At 46.3% G+C, this 15,488-nt stretch overlaps 1 protein-coding gene across 1 annotated transcript; it reads right to left on the bottom strand.

Moving 5' to 3' along the window:
- Positions 1 to 7,189: 7,189 nt before the first annotated feature.
- Positions 7,190 to 13,233, bottom strand: LOC107300203 (glutamine synthetase-like). The gene is made up of 6 exons (XM_015829541.1): positions 13,062 to 13,233; positions 11,778 to 11,939; positions 10,821 to 10,967; positions 8,897 to 9,024; positions 8,210 to 8,409; positions 7,190 to 7,621 (listed from the first exon to the last, which is right to left on the bottom strand). The coding sequence occupies exons 1-6, from the start codon at positions 13,225 to 13,227 to the stop codon at positions 7,270 to 7,272; spliced, it is 1,155 nt and encodes a 384-aa protein (XP_015685027.1). The 5' UTR covers positions 13,228 to 13,233; the 3' UTR covers positions 7,190 to 7,269.
- Between the last annotated feature and the right edge of the window lie 2,255 nt (positions 13,234 to 15,488).

The following is a 15,488-nucleotide window of genomic DNA, read 5'->3' as shown; positions in this document are numbered from 1 at the left end:
AAACCAGCTCTTTGGAGAGCTTCAAGCGCCTGCTTCAGACAGGAAGCAGGTTCAAAGTTTCTGCTCTAGCAGATGGGAGGCCTTCTCCCGAGGCGGAAGGCGCTGGTTAATCCATTTCCCAAGAACCCGCGTCTTGGGGGTGTCCATTTGCTCCCCTTGGGTTGAGCCCCCATGTGTGTGGGGGAAAGATCCCTGGGTAGGAAGACTCCGAAAGCCCTCCGGAAGACTCCGAGGCCTGCCCCTGCCTTCGTCAAAGCGCCCAACCAGGGCTGCAAAAAAGCTCAGCCACCCAGACCCCCTTGGCCCTGGGAGGATGGGTAGCTGGGGTGGGGGTCCTCTCCTCGCCTTCCAATCTGAGCAGGGGGGCAGGAAGAGAGGAAGGACCCCTCCCTCCCCCGTCTCCATCCCCAGGCCCTCGGGAGCCGGGCTGAACGTCCCCCCTACCCAAAACCCCTCGGGTCAGGTGCAGCGAGAGCGTCGCCCACCTTCTCCAACCCCCGGGCTTACCGCGATACTGGAGAGCCCCGGCTAAGCGGACGGTGACGCTTCCCACCAGCGGCTCGCCGGGGCTGTAGACCACCCGGCTGTCGCTCAAGCGGATCTCGAAGAGCTGGACCTTCCCCATGGCCGGGCCCAGGCTAGAGGGAGGGGAAAGGGGGGGTGGGGGAGGAAAAGGCCTGGCTCAGCTGAGCTGCTTTTCCCCCCTCGGGGACTCCGCTGCGTTTTTACGCGGCGCTCTCTCGGCTCCTGCGCGCTCGCCCGCCGGACTTGAACTGCGGAATCCGCAGCTAGGCTTCCTTCGCTCTACCTGCGGCCTCGGGGGGAGGGGGCAGAGCAGGGCCCCTCCCCCCTTACAGGGCCCCGCCCCCTGTCCCCGCCCCTTTAATCCCACCCACCCACCGACCCACCCCGCCCCAAATCGCTTCGGGGAGCCGGAATCAGCTGTCGTGCGCTCGGCTTGGCGAGAGGTGCGCGCAGCATCAGCCTCGTCCAACTTGATGCTTCCAGGGGACTCCAGCTCCCATCATCCCCGCTGAGATGGGAGCGAGGGCGTTGAGGGGAGGGATGGAGCGCTAAGCCTGAACTGGAAGGCTTTACTTGAGTTGGAAAGGCGAACCAACTTGGCCATCGTCCCCTCTCCGAGGACCCATCGTCCCCAGCCGCGCTCAAGACAACCGGGGGGGGGGGGAAGCGGTGGGTTACTCAAGGGACTAAATCAGGGCAAGAAATGAGACATATTGTACTTTTTCCTGAAGCTTTGCCAGTTGAATTCCTACCTGCCGGGCCAGGAGATAGAAGCAGTCTGTGCTTAAATAGAAGAGGCAAATATATATATATATATATATATATTTTTAAATCTCTTTGATTGGAGTCCTGGCTCACCCCTAATGGCTCCCCAAATCTTATTTTTCTTCCAAATCAGGTCCCAGCTCAAATCTCCCAGGTTCATTTTGTCCTATTATTGTCTCTGGGACTGGCCTGCTTCACAGGGCTGTTGTGAGGGAAAAGGAGAAGCCCAGTGTCTTGAAGAGAAACGCGAAACTAAATTTGGTAGCTAAATTAGGAATAAAAAGCATCCCAACCAATGAATTCGTTCGCTTCGTTAATTCATAAAATCAGGGAACCGATTGTCCACAGGCCTTAAGAAATGGCTGCATCCACACAGCTCATTTTAACCCGGGGGCGAGGGTGGCGTTAGAGTGTTGTGTGAATCCACCCCACGGTTAGGGTTTGTTGTCCTGTTCAGACCCAGAAAGTGGCTTAATCCGACTTAAATCAGGTGAAGCATATGCAGACCCAGCCTTAAAAAGATTTTCTTATCTCTTGTCTTGTTCAGCACGTTGGCGCCCGTCATGTGATCTGGCAAACTGGCAAACGGCGCCATCCGGAGACTGAATTTGCATTACAAAAATGAAGATACGGTGGGAAAGAGAGAAATTGCGGGATCCCTGATGCATTCATTTTCCCTGGAAAAGAGGGAGAGAAAAAAAAAAGCAGGACACAGGCCGATTACTATTAGTTGTTATTAAGACACACTCGACTTAAATTAGGATTAAATTGCACCCCGCTGATTTGGTTTCTTCCCTCCTCCTTTAGTGAATAAACCACAACAGGTAACTTAAAACTAACCACAGTAACGAGCCACGATCCTTGGGATGGTTTCGGTCAGTGCTGGGACAACCCAACTGTTTATAGTTTTACTGTTTTGAGTCCAAGTGCAGAAAACACTGGAGGTTTTAAAGAAGAGACTGGACAGCCATTTGTCTGGAATGGTATAGGGTTTCCTGCCTGAGCATGGGGTTGGACTAGATGACCTCCAAGGTCCCTTCCAACTTTATTATTATTATTATTATTATGGATCATCGCGCAGTCAGCCAGATGTTCAGACTGAATTTGGCATTTTTGTCTACCTATCGAGTCCTTCCCCAGGACCTGGGATAGGCAGATGTGGATGTTTGATGGTATTACAGATATCGTCGCAGGATGGAAGCAGTTCCTAGTAAGGCCGCCTTTTGCAATTGACTGATGGCGAATCTGTCAATGCCGTTGATGGTGTCCAAGTGGTGCTCCAGTTGTTTTGGGATTGCACCCAAGGCGCCTATTACTATTGGTGCTACCCTTGCTTGCCTTTGCCACAGTCTTTCTATTTCTATTTGTAGGTCTTTGTATTTTGTGATCTTCTCCAGTTCTTTCTCGTCTGTTCTGCTGTCTCCAGGCACTGCCACGTCCACTATCCAGACTTTTTTTGTCTTTCTTATCGACGATTGTTAAGTCCGGGGTGTTACGTGGCAGGTGCTTGTCTGTTTGAATTCTGAAGTCCCAGAGCAGTTTAACATTTTCATTTTCTACGACTTTCTCTATTTTATGGTCCCACCAGTTCTTGCCTGCAGGCAAATGATATTTCTTGCAGATCTCCCAATGCACCATTGTTGCTACTTTGTTTATTATTATTATTATTATTATTATTATTATTATTATTATTATTATTATTATTATTATTATTATTATTGAAGTGGGTTATAAAGTTACTGTTCTGCAGCCTGGCTTTACCAGACCTCAACTTCGAGAATAGGGAACAAAGATTTGTACCACGTATTCTGCTCAGCAGAAATTCTGACTCATTTTCCTGGAATCTGTTGGGGGTCACCAGTAGTGAAAACTGTTGAAAATCAGCCAAACAAACTCTGTTTGTTTGCAGCAAGGGGAAAAAAAATCACTCTTGTTCCCAAGGAAGGGGTGAAAATCCCAACAAAGAGGCAACAGGGAGGTGCCTTAAGCGAAATTATTTGCCAACACTGCCTCCCACCATTCTTTTAAAAGTTCTTTGAAGAAAACGATGAGTTGGGAAATTATTATTATTATTATTATTATTGTTATTATTATTATTATTATTTTGTAACCCCTTGGAAGGGTCTCAGTGTAGGAAGGATGGCTGGTGATGTCATTTTTGCCTTCCTGGGGTCTTTTTTTCTTTTCCACCTCTCTTTTAAGCAAAAGTGTGAGGTGTTAACCTTTGAAGAAATGTCGGGTCTCCCCTGGAGCGGAGAAGATGCTTGCTCAGTTTTTGAAACTCTGATTCTAGGTGGGTTTTTAAATTATTATTATTATTATTCTTTTTTTTTTCTTAGCATCGCCAGGAATAAGGGAAAAACATTATCAATTTGCAGATGGAAGCACGGACACGCATGTAAATGAACACGCCTTGCTATCTCACAAGGGAACTTCGACCACGCCTCCGATCCAGAGCCTAAAATTACTTAACCGCGGAAGCCATTGTTAAGTAAAGTGAGAATAACAGCTAATTTAATTGGCTGGTTGGCATCAAAGGCTTGCGGGAAAAACCAGTTCTCCTTATTTGAAAGGGATGGTAGGAAACAGGAGGTGGGCGAAAGCGTCACCGGGATTACAGATCACAACTTGGAAAGGAGTTGTTTGGCCCTGTTTGGGTGTTTGTTCCTTCCCTGCAAATGTTGGGTGTCAGAAAAGCTAGAGGGCACCAGGTTGGGGACTGTAACCCTTGGTGCATAAGCACTCAGTGAGTATTGGAAGAGAGGACAAATGGCTGTCCAGTCTCTTCTTGAAAACCTCCAGTGTTGGAGCCCTCACAACTTCTGGTGGCCAGCTGTTCCACTGGTTAATTGTCCTCACTGTCAGGAGGTTTCTCCTTAATTCCAGGTTGCTTCTCTCCTTGGTTAGTTTCCATCCATTGTTTCTCATCCTTCCCTCTGGTGCTTTGGTGAACAGCCTGACCCCTTCTGCCTTTTGGCAGCTGCTCAAATACTAGAACACTGCTATCCTGTCTCCCCTGTTTCTTCTTTTCTTTAGACTAGCCAAACCCAAGTCCCGCAGCCGTTCTTCGTATGTTTTAGTCTCCAGGCCTTGGATCATCTTAGTTGCTCTTCTCTGAATTCTTTCCAAACGCTCAACATCTTTTTCGTGATAGGGTGACCAAAACTGGCTGCAGTATGCCAGGTGTGGTCTTACTAGGGTTTTACAAAGCGGTACTAATACTTCACGTGATCTTGATTCAATGCCTCTGAAAAGAAGGCTCTTCTCTTTGTCAAGGCTTTGGGTCGTCCTGGAGGCCCCCATTATCTGCCAGGTCTTCGGAAACATCTCCAAAGTGAGATGGCCAGGTGACATTATCAGGTGGCAGTTTGTGGGAAAGACGCTTCAAACGTCACTCCTCATAATCTAAAGCAGGGGTAGTCAACCTTGGCTCTTTTATGACTCGTGGACTTCAGCTCCCAGAATTGAAGTCCACGAGTCATAAAAGAGCCAAGGTTGACTACCCCTGATCTAAAGGAACCAGAAAGCTGACTAGGAGAAGACACAGTTAGAAGATGTTCTCTGGGCATGTCATCTCCCACAAGACCATGACCCAGGAGAGTCAGGCCTGCGTTGACTCATCTCGAGGACCTGTTCTTGACGTCAGAGCAAAAGCATTTGCAGTTCTGCAGGCACCAGGACTGGAATTTCAGGATGTCTCTGGACATGTAAAGCAGAGATCCTCCAACCTTTCTAGGCTGATGGGGGCATTCGGACTTCCTGAAAAAAGTTCTGGAGCTTAGGACGAGGACATGATAAAGAGCATGGGGTGGTTTTCCAGATTCCTGGTCTACTTTAAGTGGTTTCTTGACATTATTCCCTCCCAAGAGCTAACCAAGTTTGATCTGGGTTAGGTTGGAAGCTCAAGATCAGCCAGCTGTTGACAGCTGCGAAGGCACACGGAGAGGACTGTGCTAAGTCAGAGAGCAATATTTCCGCCTTGGCGGATTGTAAATTTCATTCTTCACCCGAGAAGCAACATTCTTAGCAGATGTATTGTTTAAACTACCAATTGCTCAGCTCTCTGATTCGGTAACAATTTTTTCCTCCTGTCAAAATAAAACAAAAGCTCGTGCTTTAAAAAAAAAAATATTGTCCTATAGGGAAGGCCAGAAGGGAGATGAGCCCAGTCTTTCTTCAGAAAAAGTCATCCAGGACTGTTGTTGAGTAAGAAACTGGTCAGACAAGCGATGAATCAGCTCTTAATTATGAAACGGGTCATATTTTTATGCCCGTTTCACAGGTGGGAAGACAGGTTGGTCAAGCAGCTTGAGCTTTTTGGCCAATCCAGCCTGGTGATTCAAAGGTGTGGAGCAGCACCAACAGGTGTCCAATCGCGTGATCTGCTTGTGGCATCGGATTCCCCAAAAAAAGGAATCCGAAAGCCACCCCCGTGATTCCACAAGTAATCCGCCACCTTCTTGGTGACTCAGGAAATTCTCCCAGGGAGAGAAGACCATCAAGGTGGAAGATTCTGAAAGATGTTTAGGAGGAGCTGTTGGGTTCCTCCGAGGACTTTTCAACGGGAGCAAGTAGGTTTAACTAGCGGTCAGTCCCACCCCATCCTCCAGGTTTTTGCAGTCTATTTAGGGACCACCCTCTTGATATTAGGAGAGTCGCTCATATTCTCCAGGAAGCCCATCATGGTCCAAAGACTTGGGATTCGTCCACCAGATATCTGGATGCAACCAGGCAATCCCCACTTGGCTCAGCTTCGCAGCAGCCCCCAAAGCTTCAGCACTCCCAATTTCAAGCAAGTAGAACCCATTCTTAAGTTCTGCCCATCCTCCCAGATGCCCAGAAATGAGATTTCCCCCCCTGATTCTCTTATCTTTGTTAGTTATCCTCAAAACTGGGCTAATTTTATAGCTTGCAAGAGGCAGGGAGAAGCAAACCACACCTCTGTCTCCCTCTTGTGGCAGGAGAGAATAATTGCAGCTGCATTCAAGAGATGCCAACGTTGATCTCTCTCTCTCTCTCTCTCTCTCTCTCTCTCTCACACACACACACACACACACAGCCCAAATTTGTTACAAAAATCAACTTGACTGAAAGCCATCCCTACGATCAATTTTGGCACATTTGAAAAAATAGACACAATCAGCTTTTCCATCTCGGACAATCAACTCCCAACTTTGACTATCCTGGGAATGAACAGAAGGGTGGGGGGGAGAAGCAGCATGTAACTAGCCAGTGTTAGTTCTGAGTATTTCTGACTAGAAAACCTCTAAGGTCCCTTTCAACTGTTAAGTCTATTAATTCTAATCTGTTCATTCTACTGTTTTTCTATCATTAATAATATTCTATTGATGTTATTCTGTTAATTAACCAGTGGAACGGCTTGCCTCCAGACGTTGTAGGTGTTCCAACACTGGAGGATTTTATGAAGAGATTGGACAGGCACTTGTCTGGGTCTCCTGCCTGAGCAGAGGGTTAGGACTAGATGACCTCCAAGGTCCCTTCCAGCTTTGTCATTCTGCATTTTTTTCCTTCCTTCCTTCCTTCCTTCCTTCCTTCCTTCCTTCCTTCCTTCCTTCCTTCCTTCCTTCCTTCCTTCATCACTGAGGATTTCAAGAAGAGACTGGACAGCCACTTGTCTGGAATGGTATAGGGTCTCCTACTTGAGCAGGGGGTTAGACTAGAAGACCTCCACGGTCCCTTCCAGCTCTATTCCAATATATATAGTTTGAAAGTTTCCCCTTTGTTTGCACCCCCAACTACAATGCAGAGTCAGTTTCTAAAAAGCTCCAATTTGGGGGACTCCAGTCGTGTGATCTTAATACTTTATGACGCCTACTAGGGGGAAAAGAACACAATTCTAGGTCTCAAAGGTAGAAACAGCCACAGACCCAACAGAGAATCTTTCTGAAGTTGCCAGACGTTTACTAACAGGTGTAGAACTAGTCGGGAAGGGAATGTTGGCCGTGGATAATGGGGCGCTCAGTCCTTAAGAGTGGCCCTCTGCAGCCGTGTCTCATCCGTGTATTCCACAGGTCCGTCTCCCGTTTCGCCAAGCAAAACGGTCCGCATGATGGCTTCGGTGACCGCGTAGGGATCACAGTTCGCAGCCGGCCGGCGGTCTTCAAAGTAGCCGCAGCCGTCTTGCCCCACTTGGCGAGGGATCCGGATGCTGGCGCCCCGGTTGGCCACTCCGGCCGAGAACTCGGTGATGCTGGAGGTCTCGTGCTGGCCGGTTAGCCTTCTGGTGTTGTCCTGGCCTCCTCGGGGATCGTACATCCGGATGTGATACTGGTGGCGTTTGCTCAGCCTTTCGATGGCGGTTTCGATGCACCTACGGAGGAGGAGAATGTGTAAGACAATTGCCGGTGGTGGAGTTAAGCATGCTATTAGCCCGGAATCATTTGTGTTCCCACAAAGGGTCCACGTTCAAACCCTCCTGGATTTTATCGACCTTTTATCTGGTGCCAATTGAATGTTGACTGGTCTGGAGGTTGACAAATGTAGAGAAAAACCCAAAATCAAAGTTTCATTTTGTTTCCCCCACCTCAAGCACAAAGTCCAGAAGTGGTTTCCAAGAAGAAACAAAAGCCATTTTTCTTTCTTTCATCCAAACAGATAGTTTAGCCCTCTCTGCTAACTCCATCAACTTTTGCAGCCATTGTGGGAATCAAAGTTGCCTTCCATTTTTGTGCATAATTTTGTTGCCGCCAACATATATAACATCAAAATTCCAATTCCACCCCCAAGTCTTTTTTCCCCATTAAACCCAAAAGAAAAGTTTCTGAATTAGGATGTGACTGACTCCTATTCCAACCTATATTTTAAACCAGGTGAAAATAAACCCCTTTGGGGATTTATGATTGTTGTAAGCTGGGCCATTCTCTCACCATTAATTGCTCTTCTAAGTTCAACTACTTACTTGATACCCCCTTTCTGCCGTGTTTCGTTGGTGCTGACGTTAGTATGGCATCCAGCCCCGTTCCAGTTGCCGGTCATCGGCTTAGGATCCAAGGTGGCCACGATGCCAAAATCTTCACAAACCCGATGTAAAATGTACCTCGCCATCCACAGGTGGTCGCCCATTTCAATGCCCACACACGGTCCCACTTGAAATTCCCACTGCAGGAATGCAAGGAGAAATCTGGTTATTAACAGGTTGCCACGGTGTATCTCTTGAGTAACTCTTCCACCCAACATAACAGGCCTAGGGAAGTGACGAACTGCAGCAAACCCACCAGCAGTTAGCATCCACCACACTAAATGTTCTCTGCAATTGGGTCTGGTTAATTATCAACAGAAGAGACTATTTGTACTCAGAGTTGAATTGTGGGGTCCTTGGGGCTTTCTGAGCTGGGGGGTTTTCTTGCAGACGTTTCATGACCCAACTAGGGAACATCATCAGAGCTAGTGGGTGTGACTTGCTCCCTGTTTATACCCAGTAGCTCTGAGCTGGGTTGTTTTCTTGCAGACGTTTCATGACCCAACTAGGTAACGTCATCAATGCGCTATGATGCAGCAAAGGATATGCCGAAGGGAATGGCAGGAGGAGAGATGGCAAAGCGGACCCTCCCCTCAAATCTTTTCGGGAAGCATTGTTGTAAAATACCTGAGACGGCATGACTTCAGCGTTGGTGCCGCAGATGTCCACACCAGCATACATGCAAGCTTTGTAGTGTGCTTCCACAACATCACGTCCGTACACTTTGTTGGCACCAACCCCACAATAATAGGGTCCTGGGAGAAAAGACAAGAGTTGCATTTGTGAGTAAATGCTCAAGACCCCCGGTGTCTTGCATGCTGCTAGTGGGTTTTCTCCTGTTTTATCTGCACAGAGATTTGATAAATCTCTGATAAATATAAATACAAAGAATCAGCTGTGTCTGCATCTTTCCGCAGTCCAGTTCAACTGTGCCACGCTGGTGAGCTGGGTTATGCCAGGGTTTTGACTTCTTTCGCTGAGTTGTGTTGTATGTGATGACTAAGCAGTAAGTGGAAATATATATATTTTTAGCTTTCAAAACGTTGGTTCCTACCACAGGCTTTACAGTGACAGGAGTTAGTCAAGAAGGAAGGAAAAGAGAGGAGAGAGAGACGGGAAGGGATAAAATAGATCAGTACAGAACAAAACAGAATAAGAATAAAATAGAAATAGAAATGAAATAGAAATGAAATAGAAATGAAATAGAGTAGAGTAGAGTAGAGTAGAATATGGAATAGAATAGAATAGAATAGAATAGAATAGAATAGAATAGAATAGAATAGAATAGAATAGAATAGAACAAGAGTTGGAAGGAATAGAATGGAGCAGAATAGAACAGAATAGAATAAGAGTTGGAAGGAATAGAATAGAATAGAACAGAATAGAATAGAATAGAGAATGAAATAATTAGAATAGAATAGAATAAGAATAGAATAGAACAGAACAGAATGCAGATTGAAATAATGAATGGAATGGAACGGAAAGAAGGAAGGAAGGAAGGAAGGAAGGAAGGAAGGAAGAAAGAAAGAAATTTGTTATTAATTCCAGATTATTTTTTCTTTCTTCCTGGGGAGGTACCTCTTGATTTAAATCCTTCCTGCCATATATATATATTCTCTCTCACCTAGGATCATTCTTCCCCAGTAGGTTATCAACTCTAACCTGCATTTACTTGTTCTTTTCCCATCACTAGCAATTTAAAAAAAAACAAGCCAGAAAAAAAAAATATGCATGGGGGGGGGGGAAGAAAAGAAAAGAATCAGGAAGAAAAGATTGCTCAACGAAACCAGTTCTCCGATGGCGCCTCTTGCGCAATGCTGGGTACAAGCAATGTCCTTGGGAGGGGAGAGGGAATTTCATGACAATTTTTTTCCATTGCGGTCTGCACTTTGGCCAGGTAGAGAGAGGGGGGAAAAAGAAAAAAAGATGGAATCTTAAAAAGTGGGATTTGATCTACGATTGATTGTACACTTGCTGCCCTGACCTATTCACCGAGGAAATCCCCCAGGGCGCAAGTCTTCCACAAGCACAGGCGGTCCTTGACTTACAACGGTTCATTTAGTGACCGTTTGAAGCCACAACAGTCCTGAAAAAAGTGACTTGAGACTTGGTGTTTTTCATCCTTTACGACCGTTGCAGCATCCCCATATAGTGATGTGATCAAAATTCAGGAGCTTGGCAACTGATTCATATTTATGACGGTCGCAATGTCCCCGTGTGTGTGTGTGTGTGTGTGTGTGTTTGTGTGTGTGTGTGTGTGTGAGACGTAATCCCCTTTTGTGACCTTCTGACAAGCAAAGTCAACGGGGGAAGCCAAACTCGCTTAAGAACCGTGTGACTAATTTAACGACGGGCGGTGATTCCCATAACGACGGTGGTAAGCCGGGTTGTACAAGGGGGCCCCATTCACGCAATAATGTCTCGCTTAGCGACAGAAATCCCGGGCTCAGTTGTGGCCGTAAATGGAGGACGAGAACAAAATCCTGCCTTTTGGGCCTGATCAGCTCCCCCCCCCCCCCCGTTCTCTCCATGGCAGTTTTTTTTTTTTTACCTTGTGGCCCCGGAAATCCGTTTTCAGGCCAGCCGTACGGCCGGCCGTCCATGCCCAGCAAAGTGTATTCCTGCTCCATTCCAAACCAGGGCTGGCTCTCTTTCACCAACTCCATGACTTGCTTGCAGGTGCTCCGAAAATTGGTCTCTGCGGGAGGGAAGATATGGAGAATTTGAACCCAGAACTTTAGAATAGGAATGGAACAGAACAGGGTAGAAAATAGAATAGAACTTAGAATAGAACTTAGAATAGAATAGAATAGAATAGAATAATGATAGAATAGAATAATGATAGAGTAGAATAGAATAGAATAGAATAGAATAGAATAGAATAGGGAATAGAATAGAATAGGGAATAGAATAGAATAATAAGAATAAAATAGAATAGAATGGAATGGAAGGGAAGGGAAGAGAAGAGAAGAGAAAATAGGCAATAGAAGAGAAGAAGGAATAGAATAGAATACAATAGAATAGACAGAGTTCTCCTCCTTTCCTCCTCCTCCTCCTCCTCCTCCTCCTCCTCCCTCAAAACCCCACTCACTTCTAGCACTGATGGTGCTACCTAGTTGGGTCATGAAACGTCTGCACGGAAACCACCAAACTCAGGGAGCACCCAGGACCTCACAGTAGTCCCTCTTCTTCCTCTCCATAACCCCCCTTTCCTTCTAGCTCTGATGATGCTACTTAATCAGGTAATAAAATGTCTGCAAGAAAACCACCAAGCTCAGCACCCAGGATCCCACAGTCCTCCTCCTCCTCCTCCTCCTCCTCCTCCTCCTCCCTTCTGGCACTGATAACGTTCCCTAGCTGGGTCATGAAACGTCTGCAGAGAAACCACCCAGCTCAGACAGCACCCAGGACCCCAGAAAGAGCCTCTCCTTCGATCTATTTCAGCAAAGCGGAAAGGCCGGGGCAGAGAAAGGGATGAAGAGGGGAACATTCAGAGAAAAACCCTTACCAGCCGGTTTCCTGTTGTACTTCAGAACCTCACACAATACCAGCTTGTTGGGGTCCAAGCAAAACGGGTCTCGGAACATCTTCACGGGGATTAAGAACATGTCGCTATTGGACCCTTCGGATTGTCCCGTGCTGGAGCCATCGAAATTCCATTCTGAAAGATCTGCAGGATAGTTGAAGCACAACAGAGTTAGAAGGGACCCGGGAGGTCTTCTAGTCCAACCCCCAGCTCAGGCAGGAGACCCGATCCCATTCCAGACCAAGGGCTGTCCAATGTCTTCTTTAAAAAAAACTCCCCAGGGTCACGTGATCGAAATCCGGCCGCTTGGCAACTGACTCGTATTTATGACGGTTGCCGTATCCCGGGGTCACGTGATCCCCTTTTGCGACTGTCTGACCGGCAAAGTCAATGGGGGAAGCCCGGTTCGCTTAACAACCATGCGGCTATCAACTGCCGTGATTCACTTAGTGACGGTGACAAGAAAGGTCGTAAAAGGGGGCAAAATGGGCGTAAACCAATGTCTCGTTTAGCGACAGAAATTTTGGGCTTAATTACGGTCGTAAGTCGAGAACTACCTGTATTTGTCTGAAACAACTTACTAAAAGGGGGTTTTGAGCTCTCGGGAAAGTTCCCGGGCTTGGAGAACGAGAGATGCGCAATGGTGGATGAGGGGAAAAAACAGAATAGAATAGAAAATAGAATAAAATAGAATAGAGAATAGAAAAGAATAGAATAGAATAGAGAATAGAGAATAGAGAATAGAGAATAGAATAGAACAGAATAGAACATATAATAGAGTAGAACAGAATAGAATAGAATAGAATAGAAATAGAATAGAGTAGAATAGAGAATAGAATAGAATAGAATTGAATAGAAAATAGAATAGAATAGAACAGAGTAGAGTAGAATAGAATATAGAATAAAATTTGAATAGAATATAGAATAAAATTTGAATAAAATAGAGTAGAGTAGAGTAGAATAGAATACAAATAGAATAGAGTAGAATAGAGAATAGAATAGAATTGAATAGAAAATAGAATAGAATAGAACAGAGTAGAGTAGAATAGAATATAGAATAAAATTTGAATAAAATAGAGTAGAGTAGAATAGAACAAGAGTTGGAAGGGACCTTGGAGGTCTTCTAGTCCAACCCCCTGCTCAGGCAGGAAGCCCCAGACCCTTTCAGACAAATGGTTGTCCAATCTCTCCTTAAAAACGTCCAGGGTTGGAGCATCCACAAGTTGATGTGAATAAAACGATGAGGTGGACCAAGTTCAACCTCACCTTCGATGCAGCTTGGTTCCTGGGTCATGGTTTTGGTTTTACAGCGAAGGCCTTCTCCGGTTCCATCTATCCAAATGTAGGTGGCCAACACTTTCTTCCCTTGGGGTAGCTTCATGTACTGGTCTCTGACCCCCTTGTTGAGCTTGGAACTGTGTGACACAGACATGGTGGCAATCTGGAGAAGAAAAAGCAAGATGCCTTCAAAGCCAGGTTCACAACCACGAGCACGCACATCCAGCTTTTCTCCAAGGTGAATCCGTTAAGAATCGACTCCAGTTTGAGCCTCAACCCCAGGGGTCTTCCAACTTGGCCCTTTTATGACTTGTGGACTTCAACTCCCAGCATTCCTCAGCCAGCCTGCCTACTGGCTGAGGAATTCTGGAAGTTGAAGTCCACAAGTCATAAAAGGGCCAAGTTGGAAGACCCCTGCTCAACACAATCCTGTAACACGCCTAAATTCAAGAGGTGGCTTCGGCACTCTCAGGGTGGGCAAGTGTCCCGTTCCCCTCCCCAGCCTTATTTTCACAACAACCCAGTGGAGTAGGTCAGCCTGGGAAAGCTTCGGGACTATGGGAAGCTTCAAACCTAATTTTCCCAAAGCCTGCCTGGCTCTANGGAGAGAGAGAAAGAGAAGGGGAGACAGAGGGAGAGAGAAAGAGGAGGGAGAGAGAAAGGGGGAGAGAGAGAAAGAGAGAGAGAACGAGAGAGAGGGGGAAAGAGAAAGAGAGAGGGGGAGAGAGAAGGAGAGAGAAAGAGGAAGAGAGAGAGAAAGAGAGAGAGGGGGAGAGAACGAGAGAGGGGGGGAAGAGAGAAAGAGAGAGTGAGAGGAAGAGAGAAAGAGAGAGGGAAAGAGAGAGAGAAAAGTGTCAACTTTGCATCAGAATGGAATTTCATTCTGGGTTGTTGTTTAAACCCGGAAAAAGATTTGAAAAGGATTGCAGGATCAAGTAATGGCGGATTTGGTTAAGCACGCTGTGCAAATCCAGCCGTTTAAACGGGAACACCTAACCAGGCCACATTTTACAGCTTCGGATTCTGGGCGATGTGGTTTGTGATTCAGCCGGGCACCAGGAAATGCTCGGTGGTAATCACCACACACAAACACACACACACACACACACACACACCGGGAAGTGGAAAAACAAACAGTGTTATCCGAAGTCCAACTGAGAGGTTGAAAGAAAAGGAAAGTCAGAATCAACGGACAGAGCAATCTCCAAGCTTTCAGCACCTACTACAGAATGGGCCACCAAGTTGGCAATGCTGCAAAAAAAAAAAGAAGAAGAAGGGAGGAATGAGGAGAGAAAGAAAGATAACACTCGTTTAGCATATGTAAAAAGCTATCTGAATATTTACATCTATCGCTCCCTGGAGGGCATAAGAGACAGATTAGGAACAGTACTAAGAAAGGAGAATATTCGTAGCTCAGGGTTGCAAATGAGGGGGTCCTTGGTGCTCTCTGAGCTTGGTTGTTTCCTTGCAGATGTTTCATGACCCAAATAGATAACATCATCAGTGCTAGAAGGAAGTGGGGTTTGTGAAGAGGAGGAGGATGAGGATTGTGGGATCCTTGGTGCTCTGAGCTTGTTTTCTTGCAGACAGTTACATGACCCAAACTAGGTAACATCATCGGTGCCACCGCCACCGCTAGGAACCAGATTGTTAAACTTAGCAGAGGCACATGTTAAAATGGGCTTTTGTGGCAGGTTAAACACAGTGCCTTAGCTCCATTTTCTTACTCCCTCTGCAAAGCAGGGTGTAACCTGTTTGCTCAGCGTGGGAACCCGAGGCTTCGAATCTGTTTGCAAGCTACTCCATCAACAAAAGACCCAACCAATGTTGTCGGTTTGTCGGGCCTCCTTCCAGGTGCACCTCAAGAGAAGTGGTGACAGGAGAGATTCCTTCTCACCCACCCACCTATTTGCCTCCATGCCAGTTCCCCATCATCAAAGGCCAAGGCACCCCCTAAGTGAAGCTCCCCCCCATAAGTGGCCTAAGTTAACCTCCGAACAAAACAAACAAGCCCACCGGCCTTTTGACGATTAAAAATCATAACATTGTTGGGGTTTTAAACTCTTCTTCTTGGGATTAAGCAGGATTCACCTGTCGTCCTTCCCAACAGAGCTTCGGACAAGGCATTTAGATTATTTACAGGAAGATGTTGAATAGAATAATAATTTTGCATTCTTTTCTTTTTTTTTTAAAGCAGAGATAGCAAATAACACTTGTGGAGGCTTTAAGAGGACAAGGTTTGGGGGCAGCCCTAAGAGACTGTGCAAGTTGACATGGTAGGAAAGGTGCTAGTTCTTGGGGGGGAGAAGGGGGGGCTACCCCAGCTTTCTAAAATTCCCTCTGCAATCTTTTAGCATCTAGCTCAGAGTTGCATCATCCAGGCTGACGTAGCAGACGTTAGTAGTTTGTAGTTTG

This window comes from Protobothrops mucrosquamatus, unplaced genomic scaffold (assembly GCF_001527695.2).
Source record: "Protobothrops mucrosquamatus isolate PMUCROS unplaced genomic scaffold, P.Mucros_1.0 scaffold6360, whole genome shotgun sequence".
Taxonomy (NCBI): Eukaryota; Metazoa; Chordata; class Lepidosauria; order Squamata; family Viperidae; genus Protobothrops; species Protobothrops mucrosquamatus.
The sequence above is the reverse complement of the archived record's forward strand: the minus strand, read 5'-3'. Positions and strand labels throughout refer to the sequence as shown.